The sequence below is a fragment of the Macadamia integrifolia genome, chromosome 10 (genome assembly GCF_013358625.1).
Source record: "Macadamia integrifolia cultivar HAES 741 chromosome 10, SCU_Mint_v3, whole genome shotgun sequence".
Classification (NCBI taxonomy): domain Eukaryota; kingdom Viridiplantae; phylum Streptophyta; class Magnoliopsida; order Proteales; family Proteaceae; genus Macadamia; species Macadamia integrifolia.
In genome coordinates, this window is record NC_056566.1 from 6,046,033 (window position 1) to 6,072,885 (window position 26,853).

Genomic DNA, 26,853 nt, shown 5'->3' on the forward strand with positions numbered 1-26,853 from the left:
TTTCCCATTCTTATTTTGGTTGTTTGAAGAGAAACCAAGAGGAATGTTGTTCGAATTCATTGCAATATTCCCGTTCTTATTTTTGTTTTTTGAAGAGAAACCGGGAGGAATGATGTTCGCATTCATTGGGTTAATAATCCAATTCCACTTGAGCATCTTTCATATTATCTGGAAAAGAATATGCCTAAGGATTTGAGTCATAAGGAGATGTTAAAATGGGAAAAGAAGATAATTGAAATAGTAAAGTGTTACGAGTTATATGTAAATACAGTGTGCGGCTTTAATGTAAATGTTCAGAAAAATGCTGGTAGAAATAATTCAAAGATGTGGTATGAAGGAAAGTCTCTGGTGGTCATGGCACCTACGATGGAGATATTCAGCCCATTGAATTTATCTCTGCTGTGAGATTTGACATTTTTAAGAAACCTGCAATGGTTTTCCTGCCTAAAGCATGTCTGTTGGACTGATTTGGTGTGTCTGAAGCATCGGAAGTAGAGAATTCTTCTTAAAGCATGTGTGTTGGGGTGGCAGATTCACTTGCAACAAAGACATAGGAGAGATTCCCAAACTTTCAGGTTTAAACCGTAAGGAAAAAAGACGGAGATGATCTTTGCCGTTTGTCGTTGATGCTACCTGCCGCTGTCGTTGTCGTGATCTTCGGTGCTCTGAACGATCACCTTTGCTTTTGATGTCTCGGTGAAGGTGAGTATAGGTAGGGGTGAAGAGGAATTAGGTTAAAATATGTCTTTTGATGACAAGGGGTATAACTGTAACAGTGACTGATGGTAAGGGGTCTAAATCTAATTTGGTGAAAGAGAGGGGGTGTTCCTATAATACTAACATTCTTCAGGGGGTAACGCTGTAAATCACCCTTTATCAAAAACATTAATTAAAAAAAAAAAAAGTCAAGAGATTCCTTTTGTTGAAAACCGATCAGAACCTGCATGAAATCGGGCAGCTTCTTTAGTTGGACCTCCATCGGGTTTTAAAAGCAATGGTGGATAGTATGGTGCTTTCTGATCAGAACTGTGTGAAGAATATTGTTGTGCCGTATAGCGGGTTGAAATCGTCTGCAATTCCGATCTCGTACAATTCCGTGTAATACCACCTTCAGGCGGTGACACGTGTATTGATACCAATACAATGGTCTAGATCTGGTATAACTAATAAAACATTAAATCAGTAAAGAGGCATTTAAATCAGATTTGAATCATTGTATTAGTATCAATACACGTGTCACCGCTTGAAGGTGGTATTACACGGAATTATACGAGATCGGAATTGCAGACGATTTTTTTCCGCCGTATAGCAAAGAGGAGATGAATAGAGGTGTGTGTGTGTGCGTGCGCGCGTGAGAGAGAGAGATTTCTTGCAACCTTGTACTTTGCTGTCTCCAGAAAGTTAGTGGAACTCATCATAGAGGGTGAAACCTTTCCTTTTTGTAGTCAACAAGGAATAAGTCGCAAATAATCACCAACAAGTTCACTCTATTCCTTGCTTCCTTAGATTCCCATGCCAAGAAGAATTGAAAAACAAGGTAATCGGTCTTCATCAAAATGGGTAATCCACTAGAATCCAATTGCGTTGCATGCAATCCATGTTTCCTTGGTGGTGAGTGGTGAGACATGCACGCTTGATTATTATTCTCATTCTTCTCCATCCTTCTCCATCCCCCGATCCTTGCATTTGAGGTTTAAAGATCGATGTGAACTCCACCTCCTCTTCCTCCATTTAAGAGCAAATTTAGGTGAGGCTAGCAGCTAGGAAATTGGGGATCATCAGGGGCACGTACTCTCACACTACGTATGTAACTCCTTCTTATTGTCATACACATTTCTAGCTCTCTTTATTATCAAGGAGAAAAGGGAGGGTGCAGGGTGGTATTTACATTCGAGCCGGGTTTATTTAATTAATAATGAAGGGTCTGCGGCACTACTTGTTGTGGACCTTGTGCCTGCTACAAACGCTATGCAAGTGTCCCTTGGTTGCTCAAGGCCTCGGGTGCAATTGGGGAACACGCGCTACACATCCATTGCCGCCTGATATTGTAGTTCAGCTATTGAAGGACAACGGCTTCAACAAAGTGAAGCTCTTCGAGGCTGAGCCTGAGCCACTCAAGGCCCTGGGAAATTCCGGGATCCAGGTTATGCTTGGTATACCCAATGATTTCTTAGCATCACTTGCCAGCAGCGTTAGGGTTGCAGAGGATTGGGTGCAGCAAAACGTATCCTCTTATGTTTCTAAAAACGGTGTGGACATAAGGTACGTACGTACGTTGCTCGCTCTATCTGGAGCTAGCTTCTTAATTCATGTCATTATATATATATATATATATAAAAGGGGTTATACCCTTAATTATGAAACTAATAATGTTTCTTAATTTTGTTAGTAGTAGTATATATTATTAGGCGATTTTTGAATTTTTTTTGAATAAAATATTAGTATTAATTATTATTATTCTTGAATGATTTCCCTTAAAATATATATATTAATATACATGTAGGTACGTAGCTGTGGGTAATGAACCGTTCCTCAGTTCCTACAAGAACACCTACAAAGGCATCACCTTTCCGGCGCTCAAAAATATCCAAGCGGCGCTCATAAAAGCAGGGCTAGCGAGACAGGTGAAAGTCACCATCCCATTGAACGCCGACGTGTACCAAAGCGCCAGCAACCTCCCATCAGGCGGCGACTTCCGTTCAGACATACATTCACTGATGGTGTCCATCATCAAGTTCCTCAGTGACAACGGCTGCCCACTCGCCATCAACATCTATCCTTTCCTCAGCCTCTACGCCGACCCAAACTTCCCCGTCGACTTCGCGTTCTTCCCCAACTCTAGCACTTCTCCTCCTTCTCATCCGCTGGTGGACGGCTCCATCACCTACACCAACGTCTTCGAAGCAAACTATGACACCCTCATCTGGGCTCTTGAAAAGAACGGCTTCCCTTCCATGCCAGTCATCATCGGTGAGGTTGGATGGCCCACCGATGGTGATCCCAACGCCAACCTCGTCAATGCCCGCAGGTTCAACCAAGCCCTGATTGACCGCATTCTCCGGGGCCAGGGTACCCCAAAACGACCCAACCAGGCCCCCGATGTCTACCTCTTCGCTCTCATCGACGAGGACGCCAAGAGCATCCAGCCGGGAAATTTCGAGCGCCATTGGGGCATCTTCTACTACGATGGAGGAATCAAGTACAAGCTGGACGTGGGTCATGGTAAGAGCTTGGTCCCTGCCAAGGGCGTCAAGTATCTGGCCAGGCAGTGGTGCGTGATGTCGCCTGATGCCAGTATTGTGGACCCCAACCTGGTACCCGGCGTCAGCTACGCTTGCACCTATGCGGATTGCACCAGCCTAGGGTACGGGTCTTCCTGTGGCGGGCTGGATGCCAAGAGCAACGCTTCCTATGCCTTCAACATTTATTATCAGACGGCCAACCAGCAGAAGGGGGCATGTGGATTCCATAACCTTTCGGCTATTACAACTGTGGATCCATCTCAGAATTCCTGCCGCTTTGAGATAATGATCGACGTGGGAAAGCATGTCCGCCCTCGGAATGCCCCCGGTACCACTACTACCTCTTCTTCGGCAACTATACTTCCAAATCTACTCATTCTTTCCTGCTTCCTCGTCTCTATGACATGGAAGATCATTAATATTCACTAATGGTGTGGTCATTCGTTCGATCAATTCTCTCAGACGTCAGCCGGGTGTGCGTGTCAGTGTGTGAATGAAAATTTATGTCAAATCCTGGAACCAACTTAATTTCTGCCCTGCAATCTCCAAACACAATGAAATAAGGAAAAAAAAAAAGAGAGAGAGAAAGGGAAAGGTTCCGGCTAATTGTTATTTCCACTGTAGTGACAAAATGAGTTAGCACTAAAGTTTCATTGCTCTTATTTTCCCTTCATTGTTTTTAGTGTTGTGGGCCTTGTGAGTGGGCGACCTTTGGGGTCAGACCCCAAAGCTATTGTGACAAATCCTTCCTCTATTGAGATTTCACCTAAAAAAAGAAAAAAAAAAACCCTCTCTTGAGAATCCAGCCTATTAGATCTCAAGGGTATATTTGTAAAATAATATTAATTTTCTCCAAAACTCACCATTTGGGTTTTCTTTGCCTGTGAAAAACAGATAATGGATTCGCTGGTCCTCCAGGGGAGCATCTAACACTAGTATCATTTTCTACTGTTATATGGGTGAAGAGGGATATATTTGAAAGCTTTGAAAACAAAAGGGATAGGTGTTGGATGCTCACTTATACAATCAGATGATCGTACGAGCAGCGGATTCAATCTCATCAAAACAATGAGAGATCGTGCAATGGACCGTCTCTAATAAAAGAACAGTAATCAAGAGGAGTCACTTAGACTAGGTGCTAGAACCAATAAATAAAATATAACTTCAATTTTTATTTTTATTTTTTTCTGTAAGACTCCAATGACCCAAAATTTTGATCTGTGTCAAAGTAGGGACAAAAGAAGATATTAGGTACTAGAATTCTCTCCGATAAATTAATATTTACCATTGTTTAACATTTTTTTTATAAAATAATAAGGAAAAACCATTGCTGCCAAGCTGCGTGGCACCCAAAAATGAAATGATAATCCTGCTCCCCATAAAATATAGAAACTCCATCAATGTTGATTCCCTCACACAACGTGATATCCCTCCCACCTATGATTATTTTTTATGGCAAGTAAGAAATAAAATAATCTTCAAGTTTAAAAATCCGATTAGACGTTAACATATATATATATATATATCATTTATCTAATCATGAATTGCTAACCTTAATATCATCTCATCATTGGACATACCTTCTATTCATGAAGAATCCCTATTACCGAATTGCGCCCCACTACAACCTATTTTATATACCACAGAACATCCACTTATTATTTATGATGGTAGTTTTATCTCAACTTCTAATAAGGCAAGCTTGACCTATGTCATTTGTTATAAAACAGGATTGTTGCTATTTGTGCAGACCATGGATACACAAATAGTCCATAAGAAGCTGCGGCAAGAGGACTTCAACGAGGAATTAATCCAGAGGGCATTTCTCTCTATGAATTATCTCCATAGAAAATTGGACATATTCTAAGGAGATTGTGCAGTGGTTACTACTTACTAAGGATAAGAATGATGTATGGCCTTGGAATGAAGTGTATTTCTTTCCTCGTGAATGTGTTTACAGTTTTGATACAATTCCAATTTGTTAAAATTTTAAAACAGGATAGGACACTTTTTCACATAGCTCATTATCTAAGCTAATCATGCTTCGAGTAACCAAATTAAAGAAATTAAAGAAATTAAAAATTAAAAGGGTCAACTAGAATCAACTAAACGGATTGAAACTGAAAGAAACAAGAAATTTTTCCTGATTCAAATCGATAAAAATTGAGACTGAAGCAATAATAGAGCAATAAGGAAGGGATCGATACGTACCGGACTTAAAAGCTAAAGCTACTGGCTTCAGTTATGATTGTACAGATTGATTAATTATTAGTCCGTCTTCTATCTAACCCGATATGTGCTTCAAAAAATAATAAGACCGTTTGACATCTTTGCCCTGCCACTATGAATAGCTGAACACCTAACCACAAGCCATAGGGGGCCCTCAGATCTATACATCTCATAAACACCACACCAGCTTGTATCATCAAGCTTCCTTAACTAACACTTGGCAGTTTTTTACCCACAATTAGGTCTTAGTTTCCCTACTCAAGTTTCTAAGTGTCAACCCGCAAAAAGTCCAAAAATAAAACCGAGAGAGGTATCTTTGCCTCACAATAAACGTTGAAACTTTCATTTGAAAATAAAAAAATGTTTTATTTGAAATTAGATTCATTTGACCAATTTTATACTAATGGGAGATAAAATAAGACAATAGAAAGCGAGTCACATACCAGATTAGGGCCTTAAAATTCAACATGTGGGTCATGTGTCTTCATAACAGAGGTTGAAATTAGAAGGAAAAAAAAAGAAAAAAAAAATCATTTGACCAATTTTATACTTGAGGAGACAATAATACAATAACAAAAGAAGCGAGTCATATGCCAAATTTGATGGTTTTTTTTTTTTTTATATAGAACTTATGCGAGATTGGAACTTTAAATCGACATGTGCCAATCAGTCTTCCACATGCCAAAATGAGGCCTGATAGTTTGGCAAAGGAGAGGCTTAATTTGAAGGAACCCTATTGAAGGTGTGGATTCATTCCATCCAGTTGTCCACAGTTCAAAGTTCTTAAGTTCACACCCAATTCATAATGATAAAATTAAGTTTTACATATAGGGTTATATATATATATATATATATATATATATATATATATATGCTGGATGGGTGGGTGTGTGAGAGCCTGAGGGAAGGTAAGCGATGGAGCTGTGGAGGACGGTTAGGTCGGAACGTTAAGTTTTGAAAGACCGTTGAGCAACCAGCCTTCTTCATTGTCGACGTCACTCTATCCCAATTGGAGAGATGGCGGGAAGAAGATGGAGCCAACGGCTTTTTCTTCGTAGCGACTCCCCACCGAACGGTCAGCTAGCCAATCCACTCTATCCTTTTAAAAGATCAAAATTTTCCCGTGTGTTCCTCTCAAATCCTCACAGAAAACCTACACTACAAGATTACACAGGACCTCAGAAGCTAAACTTCCTGAGCTCCTACAAAGTCGGGGTATTCCTCAGTTTCCGAACCTTTACAGGGTAATGCCTCTAATTTTTAATCGCTATTGCTACATTTAGAGAGCCTCATTAATCTGCTACTTGTTCATACTGAGATGTTTTCAGAGTGTTCCCTACTAGGCCTTCTGTGTAGCTTGTCGTTTTAAGTGATTTATTTTGAATTGCAATTACTTTCGTTGAGCTATTTTAGAACTTAAGTTTCAGTAAGGAGGCCTGATCTGGTGGTCGAATTTTGTTGTTAGAATGGGAGTTTGTCTCTCTTGAGTTGAGTAAAACTAGAGATGGTGTTCTTTCTTCTTTCATTTGAATTGTTTCGTTACTACTCTGTTGCATTTAGGCTAAGTTAGTGTAGCAGAATTTGTTACGCTTATTGTTTCTGATGTAGCTTTATACAATGCGGATCGTATTTGCTTACCCAAAATTAAATAAAAATGAAAAACTAATTCGTCTTTTCAAAAAAAAAAAAATGCTGGATCATAGAAATGAAAATAAAAATATTAAATAATAATATTTAAAGTATTCGTGAGAGTAGAAATGCTTGAGCATCATTTCAAACTTAGTGCAGATGGGTGCTGCCCATTTTTGCCTTATTTTTGATAACCATAAAATGTATCTAATGAGAATGCGTGGGCAATGTTTCTCCCACTGGTACAGAATCAAAGATTTGGACTTCACTGCTAAAATTAATGAAAAGTGTTTTTTTTTTTTTTTAAATAACAACAACAGAATTCTTCCCTGCAGTGCTGAGGATGCTTACTTGACACCTGTAAGCAAGGTTTGTTCGTGCCTTAAGTTGGGACCTTCTGAGCAATTAAACTTGAATCATGGGTGATGATTTGGAGAAACCATTGCTTGATCCTGAGGTTTTCAACAGAGATGCAATTGATCTGGTAAGATGCATATTGATGGCAGACATATTATCCACTTTGTAAGGATCATCCAGTGCTCAAATGTTGGTTTGAAATTTTGTTTAACAGGAACGCTTACCTTTGGAAGAAGTTTTTGAACAACTGAGGACTTCTCCTAGGGGGCTTTCGTCTGAAGATGCTGAAGCCCGCTTAAAGATTTTTGGGCTCAATAAACTCGAAGAAAAGCCAGTAATCACCAGCTTTCTCATACTTTATGTTTGATATATACTTGTTCTTCATTAGAAGCAGAATATTTTGATGACTTTCTATGAGCAGAATAGAGTTAAGGAATGGAGACTTGGCTTTTGACACTGAGCTTCTTATAGTGAAAGGCGGATCATGAAATAAATCTGAACTAATATAAACAAAATTCTGAAAAACAATGCTGGTACATGAAAAATACGAAAGGTCTTATTGGAGGTTTTAATATATCTTTTCAAGTCTTCTGAAAATAAATCCCCTGATATTAACAAAATAAATCACTTGGTTCTTTACCCAAATATGGGGTTTGCGGCAAGTTGGCTCAAAATTATCAAGCCAAGTTCACTCTATCTTCCAGAACCATGTTTTATACTGCTAATCCAAGAAGCAATGTCCATGTGGGGGTCTAGTCAAGAAACTTGGTTTATTGCACCAAAAACTCTGAAAAGACTAAATCCTTACTTATCAGAATGATTTCTTACTTCTTTCACACCCTACATTTATTTGAGTGCAGGAGAACAAATTCTTGAAATTTCTTAGTTTTATGTGGAACCCCTTGTCATGGGTTATGGAAGCTGCAGCAGTGATGGCAATTGCCCTTGCTAATGGTGGAGTAAGTAATAAGAGCCTTATTGTGCTAGCTATCTTTCTTTGGTTGAGGATCCAACTGTTCCTTTCCATTTTATAAAATTTCTCAGAGTTTTTCTCTCTTTCATTTATTAACTTATTTTGCATGATATTTCAGGGGGAGGGTCCCGACTGGCAGGACTTTGTGGGGATTATTTGTCTACTAGTTATAAACTCAACAATCAGTTTTCTAGAGGAAAACAATGCTGGGAATGCAGCATCAGCACTTATGGCCCGTCTGGCCCCAAAAACAAAGGTTAGAGTTAATCCAGCACTCTTTTGCAACTGGCATTCAAAAAGCAGAGAAATTTTTCTACAAGTTTGTTTGAAAATGATCAGAATAGCTATCATTCTTAGAGAACTTCATAGGCTCACTACCTGTCCAAACCTATGTCCCATCCTGTCCAAATCAGAACATTTTTTAATGCAAATCTGGAAAGGAATTCATTGTCTGATTTATGTTTAAATAGTAAAATGATATAGTTACTTGTCCTTATCACTTTTTCAGATGACAAGATGCAAACTTCCAATATGTCATATTGTTTTGACCAAAAAAAATGGCATATTGACTTTTCACCAAAGAAATATGCCAGTTTTACTCTGAAATTCCATGTTTTTATCATCTTGTCTTTGTAATTGTTTCCTCCAACTATAACAGTTTTTTTTTCCTTTTAAATTTACATCATTATCTTTTATGAACAAACTGGAGCTGTATGGAGGTAGAAGAGAAAAGTAAGAGTCATTGGTTGGGTTAGAGCTATAACTAGAAGGTAAAGGGTTAGCAATTTTATATTTCAGAATCCAAATGGTTTTAAAGGCTTCAGTGCTGGAAGAAAGGCTGCTATTAGAAGGACAGAAGAGTTACATGGACTTCGGGGTTTCTAGAGGAGAGTCAATTTACCACATTGAGCAGATAAGAATTCATAGGGACCTTCGAAACTTGGAGACAGTTGATTTGTATTATGGATCTCAATTTCAGTATTAAGTTTAATTTTCTTTGTTCTCTTTATAGTGGTAAGTAGGGTTTTGACATGTCAACTAAAGAATGTATATCATGGAAAGTTGCTTGTGGGAGGAAAGCAAATATCCTCACCTCCATTTATTTTCTTGCACTGTTTCCTAAACAACAGGAGCTTGCCTAATGATCTTTGATTGAAATGTAGGTCCTCAGAGATGGCCACTGGCAAGAGCAAGATGCAGCAATTCTAGTACCTGGAGATATAATTAGCATAAAGCTTGGTGATATCATCCCTGCGGACGCACGCCTGCTTGAGGGAGACCCACTAAAAATTGACCAGGCAAATGCTTATGATTCTCTATTGAGAAGGCCACATGTTTTTCATCCTGAAATTTAGGAAATTTCTCATTATTAGGACATGTTTACTTCTAAGACATACAAAAATATCATATAACTAAAAAGGGTGTGCCCAGTGCACGAGGCTCCCGCCATTCTAGGGTCTGGGGAAGTCATAATTACTAGCCTTACCCCTGCTTCGCAGAGAGGCTGTTTCCCAACTTAAACCTGACTAGGTCGCAATGGAGAAACCTTATTGTTGTGCCGTGGTCCACCCGCTACAAAATATATCATATAACTAATTATAAAAAAATTTAAGTAGACAGTATTTGATATAGGCTCTTCTGATGCAGTCAGCTCTTACGGGAGAATCTCTTCCTGTCACGAAAAGGACAGGGGATGAAGTCTTTTCTGGTTCGACTTGTAAGCAAGGAGAGATCGAAGCTGTTGTAATAGCCACTGGAGTTCATTCATTTTTTGGGAAAGCAGCACATTTAGTTGACTCCACTGAAGTTGTTGGGCATTTCCAGAAGGTAATGAGAAATTATTCTAGTTCTAATTCTGAAAAGATCTCCTTAAAATTAAGTACAAAAGTTTGAGTTTTTTTTCCCCAGTTAAGAATTGCAAAACTATTTAATATATATGTGGTTTCCCCAAAACCACTGGATCTCTTTCTGTTAGCTTCAAAGAATTTAAATTGTTGCAATAAATACTTCAAAAAGATGTTTTTCCAATCAGATGGATTTTTTTTCCTGGTTAGTAAAGCTGATTTTGTCCTTCATATATATATATATATATATATATCAATCCACAGATACATGTTCTGTATATGTGTCTTTACCGTTTTTATGTACTTATACTAAGGGTTTGATGTATAATTGATAACATATTTCTTCCCAGGTCCTTACTTCCATTGGGAACTTCTGCATTTGCTCGATTGCGGTGGGGATGGTTATTGAAATCATTGTCATGTATCCCATACAGCACCGTTCATACCGGAATGGAATTAACAACCTTCTTGTTCTATTAATTGGGGGAATACCCATAGCTATGCCCACTGTATTATCTGTTACACTTGCAATCGGTTCTCATCGCCTCTCTCAACAGGTACATTTACTAATAGTTACTCTATAAGCATGCCAACCATGAGGTTTCATGTTCCCTAACTATATGCCTTGGAGGATAAACAAACGAGGGCAGAAACACTGTTTGAATGATCTTAACTCCCTGAGAAAGACATTTTTTCTTCCTGGCCCATTGATTGGGTAGTCCAGTAAACTGCCGTATTTGTTAGGAGTTATCATAATCCATTTATTTACTGGGTCATACAAATACAAACTATCCCATAACAACTGAATGGTATGGATTTCCATGCATTTGTGCCATGTATGTCAGGTAGAGCAGGAAGCAAAGCATGTTATCTAGATTGCTTAAGAAAGAGAAAGACCTTAAATTGTCTAGACCAACATTACTGTAGTTCATTTACAATTTCATGTTTGTTGTCCCTAAGGGTGCTATTACAAAACGGATGACTGCGATTGAAGAAATGGCTGGAATGGATGTCCTCTGCAGTGATAAAACTGGAACGCTTACTCTAAATCGTCTCACTGTTGATCGAAACCTTGTTGAGGTACAGGAAATCATGCCCTTAATTTTCCATACATAAAAAGTTAATAAAAAACTTCTATTATCTACAAATATTTTTCCAACTGTATATAGAATCAATCGAGTCTGATGGGGCACATTTGAGCAATTATTGTACCAATTTTGGTGAATTTCTCCAGAACTCTTACACATTTTCTTCTGGTCTAATAGATGGTGAAAACAGGACCTACCTCTGGAGTATGATTTTTCCATCTGGCATGAATATGGATTTGAAATTTATGTTGTTAATTCTTTTCCATTATCCTCATTGGCTAGTGGAGGGATTGAATAGGCCCGATGGCCAAGATATAGCTTTTTATTTCCTTTGGCATTTTCATGTGTTATATCTACTTATTCAAGTATACTTTGCAGATTCGATAATAAAAAACATGCTAAAGTAGTTGTGACAAAGCAAAATGGTCTAGTCCATATTTTCATTTACAATATAGCCTTAGAGGTTTACATCCCTCGTATAGCATTAAACCTTATTAATTGTCTTTCATGACATTTTCAAACCCTATGCCATTTAGCCAATATTTTAAAGCTGAGTGGTTTTTGGGCCTGCCTGGCATCTGGTTCAATTGCAGATTGCTCAACTTACCTTTGCATGTTTTTCCACCTCACTATAAGCTAAATCTGAAGTTCCAAACATCCAGAAGCATCACAAAGACATATTGACCTTCTTTCCTCAGTCACCTGCATGTACCATTCAACAAACTCTGAGATCCACGACCTAGTTCAACTTTGAGGGATCATAATTGAGATTGATTTGATGTTCTTCAATGAATTGCATCATCCTAAACTTCTTATCAAATCTGAGACTCTTGATCGACGGGGCATACAAACATCAATGGATCATCCAGTTTCCAATTGCCTCCTAATTGAAATAAGTTTTGATTGTGTATGGTGTTCCGAGCTGATTCCAACCCCGCAACCTCAATGCCTTACAAAGCCACAAAGGCCCTGTGCATGACTGGACTGAGCCAGTTATAATAGTCAAATTGAGACTGTAGAGGTCTTGATTTTTCTTTCATCTAATCTTATTAACATTCAATTTAGCAGCTCTTTTCATCTCAATTTTACTTTTTATGCCATGATTACTGAACATTTTCAGCAACCAGTTCATCGACTCATCGTACTTAAGAAGAGGGATCCTGGTTCAACAAAATGGATTCAAGATTCCCATCAATAGAACATTTAGCCTTCTCCATGTAGCTTCTTGAGGGTTTCCGTTCAATTCATTTATTGAAAAATTTTGAGGGGTTTGTCCTTGTCGGTTTCCTCTTGGCTACACAGAGGGCTGTGTGAGAGGGTTTAACATTTTAATGGTAACTTTCTTAATTTTTGAAGTGTTCGGGCAAATCAAACAATTGAAAGGAAATCTTGCGCAGGTTTTTAACAAAGACATGGACGAAGACACAGTTATTCTGCTTGCAGCTAGAGCATCAAGACTAGAGAATCAAGATGCTATTGATACAGCGATCATAAACATGCTTGCGGATCCAAAGGAGGTAAAAGGAAAAAAAGAAAAAAGAGAAAGCAATTATAAAAAATCTTTCTTTGGTAGTTTTTCTTGGTATGATGTTGGAAAAATAGAGGAAAAATAAAACAAGATAAGCCACCTTTTTCTTACAGGCACGGGCAAACATCACTGAAGCTCATTTTCTACCCTTCAACCCTGTGGACAAGCGGACTGCAATAATATACATTGATTCTGATGGTAACTGGCATCGAGCCAGCAAAGGAGCGCCAGAACAGGTACTGAAACATTTTAAATTACTTTAAACAGTGTAATTGCTCAGTTGTTGACTCTGAATTTTACTGCATATTGTTGAGGAAATTTGTTTTCTTGAATACATTCTACTAATAGAATATAATACAACACATTGAAGATTACTGGAAGAGAAGGAAGCTGAAACCACCTAAGATTGGTTAAGGATTCCTTCTTGCCCACTAGAAGCTAAAGAAATATCCAAGGTATATATAATTTTATTGATTATGAACAGAAGTTTTCATGTTTGGGTAACCTTTTTTCTGACATCAAATGAGTTATATTGGGCAAATATTTCCCAGTTAGAATAGCTGACATATAGAGGACATCATGATACTTCAAGCACTGAGATAGGATTGTAAAGTCTGCAATGTCAATACTCTAGAAGAAGTCTTTTGCAGTATTACCATTATTATTCTGAAAATGACACCTGTGCTATCATTGATTTTCAGATTAAAGATCTCTACCTTTGCTTCAGAAGTCTGTCCTCATTTTTTATTTTTGAATATGTAGTGAAACCTTGAGCACAACCAACCAAATAGTCTATTGTACATGGAGTCCATTGTACGGCATGATTGGTTTTTCTCAACAATCTGTTAAGAGGGATGTAGACTTGCTTTTGAGTATCCTATTCCCTTTGTTACCAAACGCTTCAGAAGGAAGCAATCCAAAGTTTATTTCCAATTTAATATGAACTGTATGAAAGCTTTCATTTTTAAAGCATTTTTTTTTTTTTAATGTTAAAATTCAGATTCTAAATCTATGCAAAGAAAAGGAACAGATTGCTGGCAAAGTGCATGCCATTATTGACAAGTTTGCTGAAAGAGGATTGAGATCTCTCGGAGTTGCATATCAGGTATATAGGAAAGGCTTCTTAATATTCCTCATTTTTGTTGTTCTTATTTTGGTGAGTTAACTGGGTTCAGGGTGAGAAGCCCTGACCTCATGATTGTGGTGCATTTAGGAGTGCAACTTGGGCTAGGTTTGGTTGGGTTGGAAAATTGATGAACCTTGAAGCAGAGTGAGCTCATGCCTGCCCCAGCCCTGTCTATTTGGTCCAAAACCAAGCCTGAATTTGGCCCATGTTGCACCTCTAGTACAGCACGTCTGCCAGTTCAGCCATGGGCTAACTCAAAGATATGAGACAATGTAAATTCAACCAAAAGAAATGTATTGCCTTTCTATTGAAGGGAGAAAGGTGATCTGAGTCTACTAATATGATTACCTATGGAACTACATGTGGTCTGAGCATAACTGAAATTACGTTGTGAAACTGTGGTTATTGTATGTAAGTTCTATGTTAGTAACAAGTTCTTGACTTCTTAAAATCCTTCCAGGAAGTTCCTGAAAAATCTAAAGAAGGCCATGGGGGTCCTTGGACATTTTGTGGGCTGTTGCCATTGTTTGACCCACCTAGACATGATAGTGCGGAGACCATTCGCAGAGCACTAAACCTTGGGGTCTGTGTGAAGATGATTACGGGTAAGTGGTGAATTTTACTGAACAATGGCAAGTGGATGTTTAATTTCTAATAGTAAACTGTTATTTGTTAAAATTGCAATAGTTATCACTCTTCAGACTTACATCCATTTACAGAAGGGAATAAGATAGTAGTTTCTAAAATACTGATTTGATGAAATTGTAATTACTTAACCAATGGCACATCAAATGTGCATGACTAGAAAATAAATAAACAACCAGAAAATTGATAGATATCCATGGGTGACTTGTATTCTTCTATGATTCCTTGTCACCTGTGATGGAAACCTATTCCTTTAATGTTTTTCAGAGGACCAGAATTTTGATGTGATAGGGTAGACATCCATTTGTACTCGAATTAGGGAAGGTGGAATGACAAGGAACTGGATTAACTTATAGAATTAAATTGGACTGTGGGAGTTAATGTAAAGGTAGTTAGTGTTTCAGAAAATGGTAAAATTATGTTCCTAATGGTAGAAGAGTTCCCTAGTTGGTCTGTCATATATCTGGAAAATTATGGGAAGTTCTTGACCAATGGTTCTTAACATTAAAATAATGTGTATGCATTGTAAATGGAATAATTGAGTGGAGATTTTTTTTACCACATTTCTTTCTGCCGATGCCCTAGCAATGGGAAAGTATTTTCAGATGACACTGAAAATGCCCATTTGGTTGTTATATCATGTGCATTTATGGATCATTCTCAAAGCTCAGATTCATTTTTTTTCTGCTATTTAGCGAAACTTTGTGTTTTCTGCCCTGTGATTGGTTATAATTTTCATTTAATATATACATGCACGAGCATGTGAACAAGCAGATTTGTACTCTATTTTTTGTATTTAAATGTTTGCTAAACATTTATTCTTCTAAGTTAATATTCCAAATTTTTCCTCTTAATTTACTTCTGTTTTATTGTGGTCATAATTAACATTGAACATCATCTACCATGTGGATACAGATAAATCAAATAATTACTTGTCATAATAACATATAATCTTCATTGTTAAAAGTCTTCAAAGTTTGGGTAGGTAAAGCATTACAAAATATTAATTAAGTCCTTCTTGGGCTTAAATAGGTGACCAGTTATCCATTGCAAAGGAGACAGGCCGACGTCTTGGCATGGGAACAAACATGTATCCTGCTTCTTCATTGCTGGACCATAATAGAGAGGAACACGAAGCTCTTCCTGTGGATGAGCTCATTGAAAAGGCAGATGGCTTTGCTGGCGTATTTCCTGGTAATTGAATCCCTTGTAATATTCATAGAGATTGATTATCTATCAACTGTTTTCTCTATTTAAGGTCAAATAAGAAGTTCTCAGAGCTGTTTTCACTACATCCTGGTGTTGATTTAAAAATAAGAGGATTTTTTTTTTTTAAGGAAAATACAATATATGGGACAATCATTGAAAGAAATATAATTTTGATTGTCTGTAGAGCATCCAAATTACCTTTCTCCTCCCATTCCATTCTTTATATTTCTTTTCTCTTGATTTATTTCACATGTATTGAACTTTCAGAACACAAGTATGAGATTGTGAAAATTTTACAAGAAAAGAAGCATATTTGTGGAATGACTGGAGATGGTGTAAACGATGCACCTGCTCTAAAGAAAGCAGACATTGGAATAGCAGTGTCAGATGCTACAGATGCTGCAAGGAGTGCTGCTGATATTGTCTTGACTGAGCCTGGTTTAAGTGTCATTGTCAGTGCTGTCTTAACAAGCCGAGCTATATTCCAAAGAATGAAGAATTACACAGTTAAGTATCGTTTTGTCATTATGAGTAACAATGGCTATCATCTAGCACCAGTTTTCATGTTTTCTACCAAATAACGTTGTTGGATAGTCTAGCCATCAAACATGTCACTTCTCTCACAGACCATTGCCCAAAGTAAATGAGAGCAGACAACGTTGTTGGATAGTCTAGTCATCAAACATGATTGCCTAAAGGAAATGAGAGTGCACTTTGTTAGATGGTTGGGGCTTCTCTCAGCTGGTTTTGGTCTGGAAAATCATTTTGCCAATCCCATTGATTTAATTTCCCATATTAAGCCGAACTGCATTTGGTAGAAGCCACTGTATTGCACATATAGTGCTACGGCAATATATCAGAAGTGTCATTTTTATGCTTCCTGATTCCATGTTTATTTTAAATTGATATTGATCACTCTACATGCGTGTGCAGATTTATGCCGTATCCATAACCATAAGGATTGTGGTAAGATGGTTGTTACATTTGTAATGCTTCCAACTTTGCTACTTTATGTTACTAAATTATTAAAAAAATGTGGCAACTGACTGAAGTTGCTTGTGTTGCAGCTTGGTTTTATGCTGCTGGCATTGATCTGGGAGTACGATTTCCCACCTTTCATGGTCCTAATAATAGCAATATTGAATGATGGTAATGCTTCTACCTGTTGGTTTCTCCCCTCTTTTCTTCCACGAAACCATGAGGTCATGGGTTTGAACAAAAGACTTTTGTTGAAGCTGCATATGATAATTTCCAGTGAGAGGCAAAATTGAATGCGTTGCTAGTCTTGGCTTGTCTTTCTCTTATTTTAAATTGGTTCTAATTAGTTATGTATGTTCTTCCTGGTTGGCCCCATTCTCTCTCCTTTTGCTCCAGTTTTATTTCTAAGATTGTTATCAATGAGAAAGCAATATGAAGCATTAAATTCTGCAATACTCAATCACTTCTCTATGCTACCATCAATAGTAATAGCTAATAGATTTGCTGAGATGGTGATTAGAGATCCTAATCCATGCTCATATAGCCTATAAGTTGTTGAGCACAATATTTTTCTTTTCATTTTCTGGAAATGCATGTGCGTAGCCAAGTTTCTTGTGTTGGGGGATGGCTTCTCAGATGGGATTGGAACTTCACTGTGAACAGTCCTATAGGAGGAGTATCTACCAATTGAAGCTTAAGCATAACAAGATAGTCTTTATACTTCATGTTAGAGGCAGAATAACAACAAAGGCTTATTTTTCACTTCTCTGCCGCTTTGCCTTCTTTCTTTGTTAGCTCTTCATATTTGTTGTTTCTTCTGTTTCCCAAAACCGAATTTACGAATATTGACAACAACGCAAATCCTAATACATTGATATCTTATAACCTTCCATATGATTTTCTTTCTTGAGCTTCCAGTCCTAGAAATATGCTACATGCTCCTAAGCATGAAACAAATTTGAGACTCAAATGACAGATTTGAAAACTTTTCTTGTTGGACTAAAACCGATCTTGATCAGACATGCCAACTTGGAAATATCCATGAGTTAAACTAGCAGCCCCAAAGACAATGTCCCTTAATTCTTCTCCTTACTTTTGACAATTTTAGCATGTTTCAGAACCACCTCTCTCTCTGAAAATTTTTCTTCAAATTTTTAAATCCTAGTAAATGCCAATTATGTGTACTTGCATGCATGTCAATGTACCTGTGATTGTCAGTGAGTTTGTGTTCATTTTACTTCAAACAAATAAAGTAGAGCATATTCACATGGGAAGGGCTATCATATGTGTATCTTTTTTCTCTTTTAAACAGGGACCATAATGACCATTTCTAAAGATCGTGTGAAGCCATCCCCACGGCCAGACAGTTGGAAGCTCAATGAGATCTTTGCAACAGGAATTGTTATAGGGACTTATCTTGCTTTAGTCACTGTTTTATTTTACTGGGCTGTGAAAAGCACCACTTTCTTTGAGGTATTAAGTTTACGGTTTTTAAAGATAGAAAATAAGATTGGCTTCTATTCCACTTCTGGATATTGATTCAATTTTGTGTTTATAGACTCTCTTCCATGTAAGGTCCCTGAGCAGCAGTAGCGAGGAGATATCATCTGCTATATATCTGCAAGTCAGCATCATCAGCCAGGCTCTTATTTTTGTTACTCGCAGTCAAAGTTGGTCCTTTATGGAGAGACCTGGGACCCTCTTGATGTGCGCTTTTGTGATTGCTCAACTGGTAAGAGTTATGAAAACTGGGCTTAGTTCATTCAAAGCATTGTTTTTGTGGCTTCCCACACTTTGTGTGTATCTCTGCACATGCAAACACAGAAATTTCTGCTATTCTTGTGCTTATCGGCTTTCTTCTGGACCTTTTTCCATTTGTAAGATTCTAAGAGCTGCCAATTAAGTTTCTTTTCTATGTAAGGTTTGGAAGAAGCTAGCAGAATATGGCTCCAACCTTCCAGTGAAACCTCGCACAGCTGAATACATGAATTTCCGTCAAGTTCATGATTTGGGATACTTGGATTGGGGGTTCATGAGTCATCAATGAGCTGAGCCTGAGGCAGAAACTAGGACTGTTTGGCTTAATGAGTTTCAGCTGAGCTGAGATATGCTCGTCTTCTTTTGTTGATGTGTCAGTTATAGTTATCTAGACAAATAACTATAGAATACTGTAGTTTTCTGTAAAGGTATAAGATTGTTATTGAAACTCTGGCAATGTTTCTTGGCTGCCGGTCCCATTCCCAGATAGTGCTGGTTCTTGTCAGGTTGGAATCTGACATAACAGTTCAGCTAATCCCAGTTGTGTGTGATACAATTCAATGTTTGAACAGGACCACATGGCTAACCCTAGTTTTTGGATAGAAATTGTTGTGTTGAGCTGAGTGTTAAAATTTTTGGTGGTCATGGGTTCAAACATGGAAATAGCCTCTCTACGAAAAGTGGGGGTAGGCTGCATACTTATGCCCCTCCCTAGACCCTGCAATAGTGGGAGCCTCGTGCACTGGGTGCACCCTTTTAGTTGTTTATACAAAGGTTTCATCAACAACCCCCTCCCCGCCAACATAAAGAACTTTTGGAGAGTAGCTATAAAATAGAAGAGCCATCAAGGAAGTGTTTCTTTGATGACCCACCTAGTTGGCCACATGTAAGAGTGAGTGGAAGTTCTGGATGTTGGATAGATATCGTGGTGTATACACCACTTGTCAAATTTTAAAAACCAAATCAATAATATACACTCCCATGAATTGGAATTTATCCCATGTGTCCATAAAACTTAAGCCCCTTATAATCTAGCACATGACATACATTAGGGCTCTCTCTCTCTCTCTCTCTCTGTGTGGAACCTCATGAGATATTGATGGAGCCCATGATTTATGCACCTGAGTCACATGGACGGAAGCTTGGATCTTCATGTCTTATTGAAAGCCTACGTAGAGATCAGTAGAAACTCTGAACCAACCTCAGTTTGAGCTTGGTATGGATATATAGTTATGTTATTATCTGTGCTGAGAAGAAGCTCACTCTAGTTTATCAGAATTGCACTCTCTCGTACATTCACCTGATTGATGAGGAACTGAAGTGAATCAACATTGACTCATTTGATTGAATTATTTATTGTGTTCCAAGTAGGTTGCTACCTTGATTGCGGTTTATGCTCACATCACCTTTGCTTCAATCCGAGGCATTGGATGGGGTTGGGCTGGTGTCATATGGATCTACAGTGTGATCTTCTACATACCCTTGGATATTATCAAATTCACTGTTCGTTACATTTTGAGTGGAGAGGCCTGGAATCTAGTGTTTGATAGAAAGGTGAGCACAATGATTTATGGTTGCTTTATTTTCTTTCCTGAGTAGGATGACCTTCTTGTATAACAGTCATTGAACTGCCGATATCTACTCTTCTCTACAGACGGCTTTTACTTCTAAGAAGGACTATGGTAAAGAAGACAGGGAGGCTAAGTGGGTGCTTTCTCAGAGTACCCTACAAGGGCTGATACCTACAGAATTGGAGACCAATGGACGGCGTTCTTCACTGATTGCTGAACAGGCCAGACGGCGGGCTGAAATAGCTAGGTAGCTGAAACTTTTCATCACTGATTTTATCTTAATACACAATCTTCGTGTTCGGTTTTTTTTATTTTTCTGTCTGGGCTGCTGATCAACCTGGACAAGCTTGTTGGAGAGATGGCATAATAATCTGACTCTTTCCACTGCATTTTTTGCCAAACCCAATTTGTGCCCATTATTTTTTTATTTTTTTTCACGAATTTGCTCTCTATGGACCAAGTTACTAGCACCTGTTAAGAATTTTATCTTGTTTCGTTTCGTGATAAAGAGCTCTTTATTAAATTAATTGGGGAAATTTCTTCTAATTTATTTTGAACTCTTGACTTGGCAGGTTGAGGGAGTTGCACACATTGAAAGGGCATGTAGAATCAGTTGTAAGACTGAAAAATTTGGACACAAATATAATCCAAACAGCTCATACCGTCTGAAGCCACAAAAATGGAGATTTGAGTCAAAAGTTGGAGAGCAGTGGAACAATATGTGTTTAGTTTGTAGTTTCTGCAATCCGCGGAGTGAAGTCATTTCGGCACAAGGTATGGCTGTCGGAAAAGCTTTGTGGTGTTTTTGGCTTCAGCAGATTTGGCAGAAACCAATCGTTTATGGTACTGGGTAATGATGACGATGATGAACCCATGATAATATTTGTATGAATCAGCCAGGTAGGTTGGCATTTTTTCATCAATAAGTTGCATGCATAATAACGGTGGTGATTTGGGCAATTACGCTCTTTGATTCATTTGGTTCCAAAGGTTACGAAGCACTTGTATTGTAGACTGTAGAGTGGTTCATTAATAATTAATTTGGTAATTTGGATGAAAATTTAACAACAGTAGCGCCATTTTTCAGTCGATGAAGTATGATCTTGATTTTTGTTAGGCGATGAAATCCCTGTTTAACTGATCAACAAGCCATCCATCGAGAATTGTGGGAAATGGGAATGGGATGATTTTAGCGTTCTCACTAGTTTTTTGAACCTATGAGAACTGTAGCTAGATGGCACGACCTGAAGCAAAGACTCAGTGCTGAGTCTGCTGAATGGTTTCGTAAGGCCTAGACTGATGATTTATGGCTTAATGCCAGTGCGGTGCTCTCGCTGGGTGGGAGAAAAATGCATCTTGTTCACGCCGAATGAGTCCAAAATGTTTTGAAAAGAAAAAACAGAGAATTTTCCTCCACCGCACAGGAAGGTTCAATTTCAACATATTATACCTAGGTTCACAAACTCGTATAGGATTTTTTTATATATCATACCGTTATACCTTTCCACACACATCTAAAGCTCCACTGTCAAGGAATTCTTTTTCAAATTGTTGGATTGTTCTATAGCAATCAACAGTTGTCTTAGGTGACTATTAATCGCTACCATCGATTTTGTCAAGCTAATACTGATATCATTCATTCTACCATTGTCTCTGCTATTGAGATTGCACATTTGCAGAGAAGAGGGAAGTCCAAGAAAACATATGACGACGACTGGGGGAAGAGGAGGCAAGAGCAAAGTTATTTTTTACGCTACATTCAAGGTTATCTAAACCATGGTAAGGGGCATGGGATGGAAAACTAAAAGTGGGATTACACTGCCTTCTGATACCCCCTGAGGTGTCTTGAAGATCTTCCCTTAAAATATAGAGATTTTGTTAAGAATCGAGTTTTCCTCACCCAGTGAAAAGAAAGAATTTCTTGAATCATGGGTTTTGATGCTTGGATGGGATTCCTAAAATAGTGAAAATGAGGCATTTTGGAACTCTGTCAATAAATATAAATGTAACAATGAAATCACAATGGTAGGTAATGAGATTTTTTAGGTGAAGGAAATTTTTTCCTTCTTGTGGCTATTAATTACTAATCTACTATCTTCATATTAAAAAAAAGGTGCCATGGGTGGAGTTGCACTTGTAAACATGTTGAGCCGGTCAAGCATCTATCAAGCTTACATCTTACTTCATGTACTTTCTATTTATAAATATGTTGAAATCAAGTCCGACACATTTATAAATCGGGTGATCCAAATTAGATCATAAACGTGATAGGCTCAATCGAACCTATAGGGTCAGGTCTGAAATTGATACCCCTCTATTAAAGCAATTGAATAGAGCAAAAGGAGAACAATTATCGGTTAAGGTTTACTGTTTTATATTTTGGTAAAGCTTTACTTTAGAGGCTACAGGACCTACAGCTAGAACAGCTTGGGACTAGAACCTCTACTTAATTATGTGGGGGTTCGCAATCCAGCAGCAGCAAATGGCTGGCATCTAGGAATTAGAAGCCGGTTGTGATAGATTTACTTTATTGGGAAAATTACATGATTACTCATTTCTGGGCTTCCCTTTACAAAATTGCCCACCAAAAGTTTTAATTAACAAAAATACCTAAAATCAGGCTTCCCTTGACAAAATTACCCACTTGAAGTTTAAGTTAACAAAAATACCCAAAATTAAGTGGTGTACAAAACCACCCACTTAAAGTTCAATAATAAAAAAAAAAATACATGATTATGAGGAACATGAAGAATCACTATTTTGGGTAGTTTTGTAAACCCAAACCTGATTTTGGGTATTTTTGTTAACTGAAACTTTGGATTGGTAGTTTTATAAACTCAAACCTAATTTTGGGTATTTTTGTTGACAAAAACTTGTTGCCGGTAATTTTCTAAAGGAAAACCCAAAAGTGGGTAATCACGTAATTTTTCCTTTATTTTATTTATTTTAATTTTTCCTAATATGTATACAAATAGATCATGAATAGATTTTTGTATTGGATCACGATAATCTCCCCACTTTCGAGCTTCCTTTTTTTCCTTGGATTCGCTTGATCAACTAGGGCTAGGGTGGGAGAGGGAAAATTCCATAAGCTTAATTTATATTGGAAGGAGCATTATACAGCACAATCATTTACAAGTGAACTTCACCGAGTCCAGCCCACTAATGTAATGGCAAACATGACACGTTTTAAGTTATAGGCTCCCATAAAATAAACATGCACATTAGTTCATAACCTGATGAGTCTGTATTGCACTTTGGAATCAGTGGTTAGCCTGTGCTTGAACAATGGTATTCAGAGAAGCAACAGGGTAGTCGTTCCTGATGACTAACTATAATCGGAATGATAACTTTATTTTATTTTCTGATACCGAAAGTCATTACTTTCAATTGTTGGAGAGCTTACCTATCTTAACACCCCACCACAAACACCCAAAAAAAAAAAACTTATGCAAGGCTGTTGAGAAAATCCTTGACTTCAAAACCCTAGAGTTTTCAAAGCCATATATGGCTGGACCTTACAAAAGGGAGTGGCTGAAAGAACAATTCCTTACTTTAGAAAAGCTGGCATTTGCATGATTGACAAAACTATTAGAGAGATTCAAAGATAGCTGGTGAGCGAATGTGGAGAGAGAGACTTATGGTATGAAGGATTTGGCTCATTTCTCATTTTTAATAGTTGCTCAATTTTCTCTTTACACATGATATTTATACATTTTTAAAATCTAATGATTGTGGAAGTTTTTTGGAATTCAAAACCATTTTAACCCCTTAAATTTCTTTAATTTCCATAACCGTTGGATTTTGAAATTTTATAGGGGTGGTACGCACACATAGAGAATTGGACAAAAATTGGGCTATAAAGAGGAGTCGGATCCTAGTATGAGAGGATTTAGATCCTCTCTAACTGCTAAGTAGCTAGAGAGGGACTAGTGAAGAGACAAAGAGACAAAATAGGAGAGAGAAAATGAAACATGAGAGAGATTATGTATGGCAGAATGTGCTACCATTGGGAGCATGCCACCTAAACCGAGCAGGGCAGCATGAGAAAGCACAAATGGCTTCAGTTTGAGCCCAGATGGACAACATAGTCCCAACCGAGCTACATTCCCGTTCGACAATTGCTATCTAGGTAGGGTGTAGCTCGGTTGGCCGACATTAGTGATTGGACTAATTACTGAGCGACTGGTCTATGCCAGCATAAGAAGAGTAGCGTGTGTGGACAGTCATGTCATATCTAAACTACAACTAGTAACTCGGGATAATACCAAAACAACGATTGTACGGTTGGCCTAAAGTCACACCTTAAGCCTGGTAACAAGTAATACGCCATCGGGCGCTTGGGATAAGTGGGTGGGCAACCGAGTCACCAAATTCAGGTCATTCGAATAAGTAGGTTGGCAACTGAGCCACCGAATCCAGGTTACTTGATAATTGATGTTTGTGGGATTTCTCAACGGAATTCACCCCCTCATAAGAGATGCTCCTAATCCAGTGCATAACCTCCAAGCAAGGGTTGAATATGTTCTAATCGATAAAGGAATTTCAATGTGACTCCAAATCCTCCCTAGGAGGAAGCATATCTCCTGAGATACTAGGGTACGTGGAGCTTCCATAACTGAGATATCCTCCCGATTCACTATCCTAATACAACTCTTGCTATGTATGGACTCCTACCAACGCTAAGAAATATGCCAAATTGGGACTTTCTCTATCTTTCTATTGCCGCCATTCCTGGATTATAAATACCTAGGTAAGCCACCCCTTCAGGGGATCGACATTTTTCCATTCTTACTATAATTTATGTGTTGCAGAGAGAGCTGACTTAGATATCAAAGAATCCCCCACTGATTTCAGCCCCGTGCTCACTCTCTTGTGTTTTCTCCTCTTTGCAGATTTTAAGAGCAACCTATGACGATTTCTTGTCGCAACAGAGACAAAACACAAAACCCTCGTTGGTCCCTCTCCAACCAACCCCTACTAGAGAGAATCTAAATCTAGCATAGAGAGTGATTAGAAGATAAAAGAAATGATGTAGTTGAGAGATTATGTGAAAGATAGAAAGCATATAAAAAGATTAGATGATGTGTGTATATATAATAAAAGGGTTGTAGAACTTCGTCAGTCATGTGCAAGTAACATTAGCATCAAGGATTAAAGTATCGGTATCGGTCGTCGTATCGATCGGTCAAAATTAAGATACGTATCGGAGGGTATCGTATCGTATCGGAGATACGCTAAGATACGCTAAAAATACGCACATAAATGAATAGGGAACACATTTTTATACACTTTTGCATAAAAAAATAGTTAAAAAAAGCTATATATAACATGTAAAATGCATAAATACTTAAGTAAAGGGTATCGTATTGATAGACAAATATATTGAGTTGAAAATGTTCAAAATGATGAGGTTTGAGTTTCTTACAGTTTTTTCTTTCCTCATTGCCATTGCCACTGTGATGAGTGCCGTGAAGAGTGTCGTGGTGGTTCATATCCTTGGCTAGGACCTTCTTCTTCAATAGGAGCAACTACGATGATATTCTGCACTTGTCGAATATAGACACAATATTTACCCCAGTCGAAATATTTATGGTAGTGGGTCTCCCATTCATTGTAGAAAAATTAAATTTTTTTTATAGAAGTTGTAGATTAAATGTTTTTAAAGAACATATAAAAAATCAACAAAGTGTAGACCAATATATTTGAGTAGATCTGAGAAATAAAAAAAAAATTGAAACCCTCACTTTTTTGGGGAAAAAATGTGGGTTTCATTTGAAATCATGTATTTAGTAATTATAAGTTATGACATTATTTTTAAGAGTTGAATGAACTAAATTTTCTAAAAAAAAAAATTTTTTGGGGATTTTTTTTTTAAAATTAATTTCGGAATAAAAAAATAAAAAAAAAATATTTTTTTGAGAAAAATAAAAAATTTCCATGGAAGTTGTAGAACACTTGTTTTTACATAACATATAAAAAATCTAAAAAACTGTTGGTGAGAGTGTGAAGTGTTTGTTTCAAACAACAAAAAATTCACACTTAAGTAGCCGTATCGTATCGATACAGTACGATACGGCTCGATACTGCACGATACCTTCGATACGTACCGATACTCTCGGGAATTTTCAGATTTTCAAAAGTTCGTATTGTAGAGTATCGTACGTATCGGTACCGATACAGTACAGAACGATACGATACGTACGATACGCCGATACACAAAAAGAGGCCCAAAATTCCCTGTAGCGTATCGGTATGTATCGTGTCGATTCCTACTGATACGGCACGATACGCACCGATACTTAAAACCATGTTATCAATAATTTTAAAAAATAAATTAAAGTTTCTTAAATCTAAGAAAAATAAATGTTGTTTAAGACTTTATAGGTACATTATTCTCTTTAAGGCCCGACTAGGAAAAGCCTGATTAAAGCCCGAAACCCGATCAAGCCTGATACGACACCGATCAAGACTGACTCATTCCTTAAATAGGTAGGCTAGGTCCAAGGGCATAGGCTCGCTAGGCCTGACCAAGACCAGCCTGGCCCAACTAATTGACACCCCTAGCTTGGAGTGTAGCCACCTCATCCTAAAAAACAAAATAAAGAAGGAGAAATAACTTATAAGAGGTGAAAGCACAGCTACGTAATAAGAATAAGTTATCACTCAATCCAAC

At 37.8% G+C, this 26,853-nt stretch overlaps 2 protein-coding genes across 2 annotated transcripts; both read left to right on the plus strand.

Moving 5' to 3' along the window:
- Nucleotides 1-1,664: 1,664 nt before the first annotated feature.
- On the plus strand, nt 1,665-3,909 carry LOC122091158 (glucan endo-1,3-beta-glucosidase 5-like). The gene is made up of 2 exons (XM_042661002.1): nt 1,665-2,262; nt 2,504-3,909. Exons 1-2 carry the CDS (start codon nt 1,916-1,918, stop codon nt 3,669-3,671), a joined length of 1,515 nt encoding a protein of 504 aa, XP_042516936.1. The 5' UTR covers nt 1,665-1,915; the 3' UTR covers nt 3,672-3,909.
- A 2,648-nt stretch (nt 3,910-6,557) lies between these two features.
- LOC122091092 (ATPase 10, plasma membrane-type) lies at nt 6,558-21,237 on the plus strand. The gene is made up of 22 exons (XM_042660921.1): nt 6,558-6,715; nt 7,436-7,584; nt 7,672-7,791; nt 8,318-8,416; nt 8,549-8,686; nt 9,594-9,728; nt 10,078-10,257; nt 10,625-10,831; nt 11,235-11,354; nt 12,760-12,879; nt 13,004-13,126; nt 13,891-13,995; nt 14,477-14,621; nt 15,694-15,855; nt 16,138-16,376; nt 16,804-16,836; nt 16,938-17,019; nt 18,161-18,321; nt 18,407-18,580; nt 19,978-20,160; nt 20,261-20,424; nt 20,750-21,237. Exons 2-22 carry the CDS (start codon nt 7,519-7,521, stop codon nt 20,844-20,846), a joined length of 2,853 nt encoding a protein of 950 aa, XP_042516855.1. The 5' UTR covers nt 6,558-6,715; nt 7,436-7,518; the 3' UTR covers nt 20,847-21,237.
- Nucleotides 21,238-26,853: the final 5,616 nt, after the last annotated feature.

Coding starts and splice junctions, on each gene's coding strand:
- LOC122091158 (XM_042661002.1), top strand. CDS start 1,916: ATGAAGGGTCTGCGGCACTACTTGTTGTGGACCTTGTGCCTGCTACAA. Junction 2,263..2,503: donor AAAAACGGTGTGGACATAAG/GTACGTACGTAC, acceptor ATATACATGTAG/GTACGTAGCTGTGGGTAATG.
- LOC122091092 (XM_042660921.1), top strand. CDS start 7,519: ATGGGTGATGATTTGGAGAAACCATTGCTTGATCCTGAGGTTTTCAAC. Junction 8,417..8,548: donor TTGCCCTTGCTAATGGTGGA/GTAAGTAATAAG, acceptor ATGATATTTCAG/GGGGAGGGTCCCGACTGGCA. Junction 14,622..15,693: donor CTGTGTGAAGATGATTACGG/GTAAGTGGTGAA, acceptor GGGCTTAAATAG/GTGACCAGTTATCCATTGCA.